We start from the raw sequence: 13,711 nt of genomic DNA, 5'->3' as shown, positions 1-13,711 counted from the left end.
ATTCTGATTTTGAGTGGGGTTGAACAGTGTTTCATATATTGGCCATTTGGTTTTCACTTCTATCAATGGCTTCTTCATGTCTTTAGACAAGTTTTGTATTGTGTTGCCTATCTTTCTACTGATTTGTTGGATTTAAAAAAAATATTTTCTTGGGGTGCCTGAGTACCCCAGTCGATTAAGCATCCAACTTTGGCTTGGGTCATGATCTCGTGGTTTGTGGGTTCCAGCCCTGCATCGGGTTCTGTGCTGGCAGCTCAGAGCCTGGAGCCTGTTTTAGATTCTGTGTCTCCCTCTCTCTCTGCCCCTCCTCTGCTCATGCTTTGTTTCTCTCTGTCTCAAAAATCAACAGACTATTAAAAAAATTTTTTAAATAAAAGATAAAAATATTTTCTTGAAACTGATAGACAAAACAGTCACACACATGCTCATAAAATACACTGAACTGTTTTGTCTACATGTGTAAGTGTGTTTGGGAAATGACATTTTTAACTTCAGGAAAGAAATTATTTTTTGAGGAAGCAGGAAGCATAGGAATTCAGCCATATCTGTAATGAGTTATATTCTTTTAAGAGGAAAGAGAGATTGAAGAAAATACGGTAAAATGTTAACATCTGTTAAATCTGGGCAAAGAGGTCATATATGGATTTTTTTTTAATCTTTTATGTTGGAAATGTACCATAGATATTAGAAACGAAGATAAAAACTGGACAATAACTTACTTAAATATAGGAAACATATATTTTCCACATAAATTAAATATACTGGGAAGGAGATCTATATCTTTGAACAAGATGGACAGCAGAATTTCTACAAGTTTAGAAACTTTTCCTCCTTTCTCGATTAGTGAGGAATTTTTTGGCCAGAACGTTTTCAAAGCCTTTTCTTTCATGTTCAAGGTGCACCTGTTTTCCTTGCAAATGATGCTGGGAAATCTCCTTGAATTGGTTCGCAAGGTATAATCTTGAATGGAGCAGCTGCTCCTCTCTCACCACACCTGAGCTGGTCTGTGTGACTGCGTCCTGTCTGGAATGTGTTCAGTCTTTACTGGCCTCAGGGCTGGAAGCTGAGCTCATCTCCTAATGGACTCTCCTAATCCACTGCATAGCATACTTCTTCTTGCCAGTGGGACAGATTGCATTGTTTAACTTAGTAATTGTTACTTAAAGGGATTACACAATCTGCATACTGAGAGGCATATATTTTACAGGGCAAATGCTGGCTGTGTGCAGCACAACATATTGGCTTACTGAAGTCTATTTGCCTCCTTTTTTTTTTTCCTAAGTAGTTTACTCTTTTGTTGAAGCAAATTTTGGCAAGCCTATCAACTGAAATATTTAAACTACAAAACAACAAAGAAGACATTAATGAGGGTGTTTTAAAACACATTGTGGAACTCCTGTGTGCTTTCAGTTTTTCTTAGCAAGTAAGACTGTTTCTACATCACGGTAAATCACTGCAGCATTGTTTTTGTTTTGTTTTTTTTGTTTGTTTATGTTTTGTGACATCTTCATAGTACCAAGATATTTACTAGAAAATTGTATGTAAATAAAAAACTAGATGATGCGTCCATCTTCCTGGCTTTTGCACTAAATTTATTTTAAAAAGAGAGAATGACCATTTGTAATGGAATTTAGAACTGGCCATTTTTCTTAAAAGTGAGTTCACTTTGGAATGCTTTAACTGATAAAATAAAATCATATAATACATGATATTTAAGACAGAGAAGACTCCATACTGATTTGGAAGAAGTATAAAATACAGTGTGAGGATCTCACTGATTCCTCAGTTTTGACTTTACTTTGTTAGATATATAATAATCTTGGTGGTTGGAAATGCACAAGTAATTTCACCTTTCTTCTTACGTCTATGAGAAGTCTCTGACCTTGGTCATGTATACTACCAGAAGTTGTAAGAACTAATCACCCAGAGCAGGGAGTTCTCCTGAGGAAAGCCTGACTCCTACAGCAGAGGAGTGGGCCTGGCCAGCAGCTTGGGTACCGAGGGCCTGTAGACATACATTGGAGCTCCTTTGCCCCAAATTCTCCGATCTGGGGGCCCATTTTTATTTTTATTTTTTAAGGAGTGGCGTTTACTTAATTTGATTATCACTTAGCAATTTAAGGGAAATAATCATTACTCAAGAACTGAAAAATACTGTCGAGCTACTTCTGTGCATTTGAAGTAATAGAGGCGAGTCATTGAAATGTGAATTTTAAAGACAAAAACCCAGTGGATTTTCTTGATATGTTACAGGCTTTAAGTTTCTTCTTTTTATCCCCTTTTCCTTGTCACCTTCACAGACATAACAAACTGCAGAAATAATTGTTTTCCAAACTTAAGTTCTTGTAGACTTTTGTTTAAAAGCTCAACGTGGTTTTCGAAGAAGATTCTTTCAGTTATTTTTTCCTGTTTTGGATTTTTAAATACACTCAGTAAAGATTAAATACTTTTATAACAAGTCTTCCTTTCCACTCTTTATCCACACTCCCACACCTCACCCTTCCTTTTACATCCACACTGGCTCTCACCCCATGGATGAAATGCTTACCAGCTTGGTGCATGTCCTTCATTCCTTATATTGGTCCCACTAGGAAATGCTATTAATTCTAGTGTGAGGGAACTCCGTGTTTGTCAAGATAGAAGCCCCTTCTTGCACCTTGCACACAAAGTACAGCTAATGGTTTCCATGATTCAAAAAGAAAAACATCTGAGGCAGCTGGGTGGCTCAGTCAGTTGAACATCTGTTTCCTGATTTTGGCTAAGGTCATGATCTCACAGGAGGTCCTGAGATCAAACCCATGTTAGGCTCCGCGCTGAGTGTGGAGCCTGCTTGGGATTCCTTCTCTCTCTGTCTCTATCTCTATCTCTGTCTCTCTGTCTGTCTCTCTCCCGTTGCCCTCTCCCCTGCTTGTGCTCTCTCTGTAAAATGAATGAATGAGGGGCGCCTGGGTGGCTTAGTCGGTTAAGCGTCCGACTTTCGCTTAGGTCATGATCTCGCGGTTCGTGGGTTCGAGCCCCGCATCGGGCTCTGTGCTGACTGCCAGCTCAGAGCCTGGAGCCTGTTTCGGTCTGTGACTCCTTCTCTCTCTGACCCTCCCCTGCTCACGCTGTCTCTCTCTCTCTCTCTCCTAGAAATAGATAAAACATAAAAAAAAAAAAATTAAAATGAATGAATGAGTGAATGAATGAATGAAAATCTACTTATTGCTATAGATTTCCACTGAGAGTCATTCTATAGCATCAAATATTGCTGCCTTCACACCCATGTTTAAAATGTTTCTTATTTTGGAGCAGGGGTTAGTATCAAAAGCTAATTAAAGCAGTCTAGTCAAAATGTTGAGAGTGATTGAAGAAGTCTTAATGACAAACCTACAGGCTCTCAAGGCATAAAAGCAGTTGCTTTTTTTAATCACTGTATGAACAATAGAGGAAGTACTATATCTTATCTCAGAAAGAGTGAGAGAATGATGGCAAGTTGGGGCTCCCAGTATGAAAAGACTTTTATGATAGACTGTTCATTGAGAATATCAGGTTGTGTCCAATAAATGTTTCAGTATTTACCTAGTCTATATAAATAAATCATCTGAGTAAATAATGTGCCTAGTTATTACACTCACTGATTCATCACCTTTAAACAACTGTTTTCAAGTGTATTTGACATTTTTATTGAACTTGTCTCTCACTTAATTTCCCTGAGAACAAGACTGTATCAACAAGAGCCACATATTAACGTGGATTTTGGGGAGATTTCAGTTTAGGTACCAAGTTGCACTGGGAAATTATAGAATTATTTTTGAACATTTTACAGGGGAAGAGCTGCTTTTCTTTTAGATCCATAAGACTTTTAAAAATAAAACTCGGTTGTTCAGCACCCAAAAACATTTCTTAAGTAGGAGTATGTTGTCTGCTGTGTTGATTAGCTCTTTCTTTTCTGTGTGTCTGTGTTAACTCCTTTATGAATAATGCATGGAAATTTCTGTTACACAATTTATAGTAAACCCTAGCTAACAAGGGCAGCTTGACCTCTTTTTGTGATGAAAAGTAGTTTTTATTACCTCTGTTTGAGGCCTGAGGAAGATGATTTACTGTTAAATATTACAATTAATATAGTAGTACAGAAGCTAATTCTTTAGTAAGTTTATTGTTATTTTTCATTAGAACAAAATCATCAGACTTGGGTGAATAGGCCAACAGGTTAGTGTTCAGAGCACAACTGTGCAGAAGGCGATGGTTTTCTGTCACTGTTCCCAAAAAGTCTAAAGGTGTTCCTTGTGTGATACTCCCATTTGCCTCAGTTCTTTGTACCAGGAGTATTTGAGAATTCTAGAGAGATGATACCTTAACACTGAAGAAGAGGAATGTAATGGAGCATGTTGGAAAATTGGATTACCCTTTTATGAAAATCAGAAAGAGACCCATATCACCTGCCACACCCTGAAATCAATTCTAGAAGGATTAAAACTGAATTTGAAATGAAAGCATTTATAAAACAAGAAAAATAATAGAAAGCATTTCATTTACTTTGTGTGGAAGGATTTATTAAGGAACTTATGAAACCCAGAAGCCCAGAAATAATTTGACAGTTTGATTACATAAAGAATTTTATTCCATAAAGATTCTTGATTACATAAAGAATTTAATCTTTGCATGCATATCTATATAATATAACATGCACAAAAAGAAAAGATAAGTAAAGCCTGGGGAAATATTTGTTGTATATATGACAGACTTTCACACATAGTGTGTCAAAGACAGGAAAAAGTGGAAACTCCCTGGTGAAAAGTTGGATAAAATATATGAAGAGAGTGTTGACAGGAGATATACAATTATCGTGTCCTCACTAATTGTTAGGGACATGCATAGTAAACTCTAAATTTGATATTTATTTAGAATATATTTCTTTCAAATCAAATTAGCAAACTAATTTAGGGTTGCAAGATCAGTTAATAGGAATTCCCATATTTTTGTGAGAGAAAATTGGAAGACTCTTTGGCAGTATATACCAGCATCTAAGTGTGCATATCATTTGGCCCATAATTCTAGTTTATAGTAAATAAATTTTCTCATGCACAGAGATGTGTAATAAAAGTAACAGCAATGGCTAATAATTATTGAGCATTTTCTCTGAAGTCAGATATGTTGTTAGTACTTTGTGGTGTTTTTAATATTTTATTTTATTTTATTTTTGTGAGAGAGAGAGAAAGAGAGCACAAGTGGGGAAGGGGCAGAGAAAGGAGGGGAGACCTAGAATCCGAAGCCGGCTCCAGGCTCCGAGTTGTCAGCACCAGAGCCCAATGCGGGGCTCAAACACACAAACCACGAGATCATGACCTGAGCGGGGGAGACAGATGCTTAAGCAACAGAGCCACCCAGGCATCCTAGTACTTAGTTGTTTTAACTCTCTCTGTCCTCCCAACAGTCCTGAACTAGGTCCTTTTATTTTCCCCAATTAATAGATGAGGGGACCACGACACAGAGTATAACTAGTGATGCTGTGAGCATCTGAGCCTATACTTCAGAGTCTGCACTCCAGTGCCATTCATACTTAGGAATAGTTTCCTGATTCCAAGAAGATTGAAGTTGATTTTTATTTACTGACATGGAAATCTCTCCTATCAAGATAAAAAGATACTTCAGTAAAGAAAGTGAAAACATTTATTTAACTAATGGTTTTGGTTTGGTTTTAAAATGTTCAAGTGCATATAGTATGTGTGAGTAGGCACATGTACTTATACATAATTATTATGCAAATAAATAAAAACTTCAGAGACATTCAACTTATTCCAGCCACTTGTATTGGGGAAGATAACGAGTGGGAGCCATAAGGGAAGGTTTTCATATTGTACTCCATAATGACACACATATGTATCTGCATGGCTTGAATCTTTGCTGATGATAATGTATTCCTATACTACTTTTATACTTTAAAAATATTAATACGAGAATTTTGGGAAAATTGATACGTTTATTCAAGAGCAGTTTGTGTAGCATCCGCTTGCCCAAAGGACACAAGTGATAGAATATGTCTGTTGTAAGTCTATGCCTGCATTTATGTCGAACTATAGGATTTTAGAGTTTCAGGGAATTTTAGAAATTATGTAGAGTATAATGCCAAGAGAGGTTCTGTGGTGATGTATATAGATTATTAATAAGAGAGTATACTTTGGAACCTATACCTTATTATATACCTTCTTAATATCCCCTTTGTATATCTTGCAGAATATTATGAAAATTTTCCCTATAATAATTTGAATAACATAGCTTTCTATTCTCCATAAATACCTACAAGTGCCTATCAAAATAATTTTTTCATAGGGATTCTTGTAAGTCAGAGTCAGTATTCTCTTTATCTTAAATAAGAACTTCATACTGATTGAAAATCAGTATAAGATTTGAAAACACAAGTTACTTCCTTTCCTATGTGGATTGAACTACAAATAATTTTATTTGTGAATATAATATTGTATTTAAATGAGCTCATATACAGTACAAGAATAACTCAGTTGAACATGACATGCATAATTTACATTTATTTATAAAAATAAAGCCCTACAGAATGTTAGCTAAGTGAAGAATTTGTATGTTTGCTGATGCTTTTTCAGTAATAAATAATTGTGTTTTGATTTCTACTAAATAGTTATTCATTAAGAAATGGTCTTACAAAAATACATTGATGTAACTCTGGCCATGATTTTTTTATTTTTGTTCGTTAATCATCAGGATGTTACTGAAAGTTCTTCAGATCCAGTACTTGATCTGCACATGTCCTTGGAGGAACTGTATACCCAGAATCTCCTGCAAAGACAGAACGAGAGTCCACCTTCAGTGGACTTGACGATGGGGCCTGCCTCTGGCTTTACTGTAAATGATTATACACCTGCAAATGCTGTTGAACAGCAATGTGAATGTGAGAACTCAAGAGCATGGACTGAATCTCACCTGCCAACTGAAATTACGTCAAGTACAGAACTTCCTTCTGTGCTTCCTAATTCAGCTGGAAAGGTAACATTTTAAAGACACATATTGTATATTATGAGTTTGGAAGAAGTGACGTGTTCAAGGATCCCTGCTGGTCTCTGCATTGAGAGCAAGTGATCTCAGCAAATGCTGAGATTTTCAGAATCCAACCTATGAACTTGTTTTGGTTATAGCTTCCTGCTGAAGAAGGCACAACCAGTTAGAGAATATGGGTGATGTTGAAATCATACTCCAAAGTCTTGTTTCCCTTTCCATGTGACTTTTTTTTTTTTTTTTTCCTGTCAGGGCTCCGAGTTATTAATTCAGCAGAGCTCCCTGACCTCAACTGCTGAGTGTGTCATGCTCCAAAATATAACCAAAGAATCTTTTGAGAGGACTATTACTATAGCAAAAGGCAATTCTAGCCTAGGTAAGTTCCTTCCTTTCCACATATATCTTGCCTCTTCAACCCTCTTGCCAAAGATGAAATATCGAACATGGTTTCAGCATTGTTAGCTGTAGGTGATAAAAAAAAAAAAGGAGTTATAAATTTTCCTATAGTTTTTATGCTTTCTCTTTTCTGTACTCTATTTTTCCTGAAATGGTTAACAGGTTTGTTTACTTCAGACTAGCTTAAATCGCTCACTCTCTTAATTATTTAAAAGTATTCAGGAGCATCATTTACATTCAAGAACAGATATACGAATTGTTTGTGTATGAAACAGCAAATCAGAAAAGGATTTCTTAGAAAATGAAAAGTCAGCAATTTGGAATTTCAAATTCTTTGAAAAAGTAAATTATTAGTTTCTTTGAATGTTACCAGTTATGCATAAGTCAGTTTATATTTAATTTCTCTCATTCACTGAAAGAAAGACTAAAAAGACAGCCAGGTGTGCCACCACTGAACTATAAATGGAAGTTATTCAGTATTACTTCCCACGTGGCAGGATTTTTCGCGTCCTCTTTTTCTCCTAAAGGGTTGCGTTGGTTAATAATCCTAAAACTTTCTGAATTGGACAGAGAAGATTTCCTGTAAACATGAACTCCCAATTACAATAGCTAAAACTACGTGGAGGCCAAGTACATTCTGTGGAGTTGATGACTCAGCTCTGTCCCTAGTGCTTGGTGCTGACGAATAGGATTATAGATTAGTTTCTCTGAATACCCCGTCATGGCCCAAGACGCTCTGTTTAGCTCCATATCAGAGATGTTGTTCTTCTGTCATGAAACCAAGCAATCTCCTTTGCACTGGTATCTTATGCAGTGTACTGTTTCCTTGTTAAATTTGAGACTTGGCAGGGAAACCTAACAGTGCTTACTTGGTGAGTGGGATGCCATCCTCTCTCTCTAGGATTCTATTCCATTAGATGGCAGTTACTACTAACAGCAGCTAAATGGAGAATTATAGCAGAGAATTTCTCCTTAGTTATAATATTTCTTATATATTCCATTGGATAGAGTAACATAAAATTTAAGCTGCAGAGCTTTAATGTGTTAATTATGAGACAGATACTATAGATATCTAAATATGTCACATATTTCATCTGGTAATGCAGTGTTTCTGACACCGTGTTACTTCGTTTCTTCTATGTTGTATTTATTTTAATTGTTTATTGTTTATTTATTTTGAGTTGAGAGGGAGAGACTGAGAGGGAGATAGGGATAATCCCAAGCAGGCTCCAAACTGTCAACGTGGAGCCTCACGTGGACCTTAAATTTATGAACTGTGAGATCATGACCTAAGCTGAAATCAAGAGTTGGGCACTTAACTGACTGAGCCACTCAGTGGTACTGTCCCCCCCCTTTTTTTTACATTTTTTTTTTATTTTTGAGAGAGAGCAGTGTAGGGACACAGAGAGAGGGGAGACAGAGGATCTGAAACAGGCTTCACACTGACAGCAGAGAGCCTGCAATGTGGGGCTCAAACACACGAACCTTGAGATCATGACTTGAGCCGAAGTCTGATGCTTAAATGACTGAGCCATCCAGACACCCCGTTATATTGAATACTAGTTCTTTAGGATGTTAATAGGGATATAAATGGGCTATAAGTTTAGAGGTCTGGAATGTGATACAAGTAAGGAAACTGGGTTTTTTTTGGTTTGTGTTTTTTGGTTTTTGGGTTTTGTTTTTTTTTTTTTGCACTACTTCTCAGAATCTTTGGTACTCAGGCGTGCATTGTGGATCTCTAAGAAGAGGTTATAGAATGCAGCATTTCTTACATTTCATTAGCCATGGAACCCATTTTTTTGACCAGCTTATAAAGCAGAGATTTTGCAAAACCCATATGAAAGCCCCTATTCTAGTGTATTTATTTATTCAACTATCAAACATTTATTATCTTCCATAGTCTTACCACCATGCATAGAGAACATGATTTAATCACTTTCCTCAAGGAACATGAGTTTAAGAGGGTAAGCAAATCAACATATAGAATCCTAAATGCATCAAAATATTCTACATGCTATAATAGACATCCACATAAAGAACATTTGAAGGCTTAGCAGAGGGAATAGCTGATGCCTCCTCTCTAAGTGTGGAGGAATTTAGAAAGATTTTGAAGAAGAGATTTTTATCACATAATTGAGGGATGGGGAAAAATGGGAAGCTGCCAGAGCTGAAGCAGAGTAATGTGAAACATGACTGAAGTTTGTGGGGTGTGGATGAGGTGGGGTGTGACAGTGGGCAGAGTGAGAATTGAAGCTGAAGAAATGATAAGGCGGGATACAGTTGCTGGCGGGGTTCCTGTGCGGGACACAGGACGTCTGTCATAACACCCACCTGCCTTGGGTTCTTACTGGCGGTGGTTGCTGAGGGCAAAAGAGGGACTTGATCAGATTGCGTTTTAAGATCATACTGACAGAGGCTGGGAGATTATATTGGAAGCAGTTGGGAAACTCTTGTAAGAGCCATGGTGTGACTATACCTGATTTTACAATAGACCCCTTGGTGCTTGCCTATTTTTAGTTTGCTGAAAGGATGTTGAATTTTGTCGAATATTTTTTTTCTTCTATTGAGACAATCATATGGATTTTTTGTTTGTTCTATTAGTATGTCAGGCTGTATTATTGTTAGTGTCATACGAGATACACAGAATGGACCATTTTAAATATTTTTAAGTGTGTATTTGTGTAAGAGTAAGTCCATTCACATTGTAGCACAGCTGTCACTACCAGCCATCTCCAGTCATTTTTCATCTTTTCAAATTGAAACTCTATGTTCATTAAATAATAAATACCCATTCTCCCTGTCCCCTCACAACCACTCTGCTGTCTGTGTCTATATTCTTGACTGTCCTAACTAACTCATGTAGAGGGAATCGTACAGTATTTGTCCCTTTGTGACTGGCTTATTTTCTTCACGTAATGTCTTCAAGGTTCATCCATTCATACCACAGGTCAGAATTTCTTCTATTAGTTTTTTTAGAATTTCTTTCCTTCTTAAAGCTAAGTAATGCCATTTTAGGTGTACCACCTTCATTTATTGTTGGACTCTTGGGTTGCTTCCAGCTTAACTTTTAGGTTTTGATGTAAGAAATATACTAAGATAATTAAGCTGTTGGGGGAAAAAAGCAGTGAAAGGTGAAGTATCCTTGCGTTCTATCATATCAGGAAATCCCTTTAAACCTCAGTTTGATTTTAAAATTGAATCATAAGAGCTCTTTGCTGCATCTACTGTGAGAATGAAGACCATTCTCAGCAATTAGATTGTCGGTCTTGCAGACAAGGTCACCATCATTCTGAAGGGATGCACTGGTCCTGTGAAGGGCCCTAGAGGAACTCTACAGATGGACTTCAGTCACATCAATATAGAACTCAGTCTCCTTGGAAAGAAAAAAAAGAAGCTCCAAATGGTGGGGTTGACAAATGGTGGGGAAATACAAATGAAGTGGCTACCATGTTCACTATCTGTAGTGATGTACAGAACATGGTCAGGGGCCTTTCACTGAGCTTCCATTACTAGATAAGGTCTATGTATGCTTATGTCCCCATAGTGTTGTTATTCAGGAAATGCTTCTCTTGTTGAAATAAAAAATTTCTTGGGTGAAAAATACATCTTCAGGGTTGGGTGAGACCAGGTGTTGCTTGTTCAGTATTTCAGACCCAGAAAGATGAGTTAATTCTTGAAGGAAATGACGTTGAACTTGTATCAGACTCAGCTGCTTTGATTCAGCAAGCCACAACAGCTAAAAACAAAGATATTGGAAACTTTTTAGATGGCGGCATCTGAAAAAACATCTGAAATGTTTCTGAAAAAGGAAGTCTAGTAGGCTGATGAATAAGATCTAAGTCATTCAGCTACAGAAGCAGCAAGATGCCACAGGATTTTCTAATTTTTCAGACTTCTTTGTGATATTTTAAAGAGGCAGTAAAAACTACATTGATTTGGAGGCTTTTCTTAAAAGAAAATAAGGTTAAACTAAAGCATAAGGGAGCCCTTTCATTTGCTCTGTTGAGACTAAACCACTTACTTGTAAGTGGGAAATTACAGCACCATTAGTTTGCCAACTAATTTGCAATATGAAAGTATAAGTAACTTTTAGTTTTATTTCTCCAGTTCACAGACATCATGTCAAATAATTTATGTATGCAAAATGTTTGCAGGGCTTTGTCCCTGGATGTTCTACTTCCTGGAACCCATTGAGGTTCCTCTATCATTTTGTGGTTCAAATTCAGTATGCCAAAGAGAGAACATTTCTCCATTACCTCATTTGACAGACATTCAATATTCAGATTTTTATAGCATTTATAGTAAAGAAATGCAAAGGGATCACAAAAAAAGGACTGTTTAAAAATCTGTGTAAAACACTAAAATAATTTAATTAAATTATTCATTTAAGTTTTTAAAAAGTGTTGCCTTTACAGTGTAAATTAACAAAAAGTGTGTTTATGTTTTAAAAACCTAAATAGAGGTTGGCTAAGGAGAGTAGTAGACTCTGAAAGGGTCTATCACTGAACACATTTTCTTAGATTCATCATCTCCCCTTAATTAACTGTATAAGGTCGTTTGCACTTTTAGCTGTCTGGATAATTTGTTTCTTTCTCTAGTGTTAACCAAAGAAATTGTTAATAAATGACAGGCTTCTCAAAGAGCTGCCACAGTCTGTTTGCTTTGATGTCATGAATCACTTCTTTTTTAACTTTGTTAAATTTAAGGGAGAAATGTTACATGCAGATACATTGACATGGGTATAATTACCTTTAAAAATTTTTATCTTGATGATTTTGGATAAGGCTATGGTCCATTGACTAATTACATTGTATTAGGACTTGAAGGTAAAAAGAAAAGGTGAAAAGATCAGAAAGACAGAAAGAAAGGTATTACCTTCTTTTCACTGATTAGGAGCACAAACATAGGCAGACTCAGTAATTTCTCTGTAAGTATTCAGCTGTTGGAAGGTGGAACCAGTACTCAAACCTTAGTATGTCTCTGGTTTTCACGTACCATACATTACACTTCAGTGCGTGTGTTACCCAAGGCTACATCAAGATTACTAGAATATGCTTTACTTTAGATCTGAATTAAGAAGCACCTGAGTGGCTCAGCTGGTTAAGTGTCTGACTTTAGCCCTGGTCATGATCTCATGTTTTGTGAGTTCGAGCTCTGTGTTGGGCTCTGTGCTGACAGCTCAAAGCCTGGAGCCAGCTTTGGATTCTGTGGGTGTGTGAGTATGTCTCTCTATCTGCCCCTCCCCTACTCATGTTCTGTCTCTCAAAAAATAAATAAATATTGAGAAACATTTTTTTTTTAAATAAAGCTGAATTGAGATTTATATTTAGCCTTTACAGAGCAATGTAGCTTTGGATTGGGATAGAGTGCATTTAAAATACATTTTGTGAGTTTTCTTTTGTACTTTTTTGGGACCTTTGTGCCAGGCACGTTGAAAGGCACTCCTCATGTTTTTCTCATACAGTTCTTTAAACAACCCTAAAAGGGAATATCGTTCCCATTTAACAGATGAGTAAAATGAGCCAAGTGTGAGGTTAAGTCAGCCCAAGGCCACACTGATGAGAAGTGGTGAAACTCGGATTTGGAATCAGTCCTCTGGTTCTATAATACATGATTGGACTATTCTATTATAATTCTTCCAGGAAAAAAAATGGAGAGATCTTAGAAGTTACAACTAAAATCTAATTAGCGGATATTATATAGAATTTCTTGAACCCTCAAAGTTATCATTTGTTGAAAGGAAAGTATAAGCTGAGCAAATTGATGCCAGCTTCTTGGTTTATGTAGTTGATGTGACCTGGAAGCCTTAACAGCTGATAGCTGATAGAATTGTGAATTTAATGGTAAAATGGTGAATTTAATGGTAAATGTACCATTAACAGTTAATTCAGAGGTAATATTGACTATAGCTCATGACTTGTCTCTGTGATTGCTTTTTAAAAAAAATTTTTTAATGTTTGTTTTTGAGACAGTGAGAGAGACAGAGCGTGAGTGGGGAGGGGCAGAGAGGGAGACACAGAATCTGAAGCAGACAGAGCCGAATATGGGACTCAAACTCACAAGCCGTGAGATCATGACCTGAGCCGAAATTGGATGCTTAACTAACAGAGCCACCCAGGCGCACCAGTAACTTGCTTTATTTATAGCGTACATGGTGCCAGTGAGAACAAGATGATGGGTTAGAGTCCTGGTCTGTAGCACTGAACTAAATTTTGTTTCATACCCATGGATTTTAATTTTAATTTTACCATAGTATTGTTATTTGTTGGGTCTTGATGGGAAGAAGGGTGGCAGCATTGGGACA

The 13,711-nt window shown here is 36.8% G+C and overlaps 1 protein-coding gene across 10 annotated transcripts in view; it reads left to right on the top strand.

Annotated features, from left to right (window-relative positions):
- The window catches only part of MPDZ (multiple PDZ domain crumbs cell polarity complex component), a 156,790-nt gene that overhangs the window by 79,979 nt on the left and 63,100 nt on the right, over positions 1 to 13,711 (top strand). For all 10 annotated transcript variants that reach the window (XM_039253675.1, XM_039253671.1, XM_039253666.1 and 7 more), the window contains 2 exons: positions 6,721 to 7,002; positions 7,264 to 7,387. In XM_039253675.1, coding sequence (XP_039109606.1) covers positions 6,721 to 7,002; positions 7,264 to 7,387 — 406 coding nt within the window. The remainder of the gene's footprint in view (positions 1 to 6,720; positions 7,003 to 7,263; positions 7,388 to 13,711) is intronic.

Source organism: Hyaena hyaena, unplaced genomic scaffold (genome assembly GCF_003009895.1).
Source record: "Hyaena hyaena isolate Hyena2069 unplaced genomic scaffold, ASM300989v1 scaffold_458, whole genome shotgun sequence".
Classification (NCBI taxonomy): domain Eukaryota; kingdom Metazoa; phylum Chordata; class Mammalia; order Carnivora; family Hyaenidae; genus Hyaena; species Hyaena hyaena.
The sequence above is the reverse complement of the archived record's forward strand: the minus strand, read 5'-3'. Positions and strand labels throughout refer to the sequence as shown.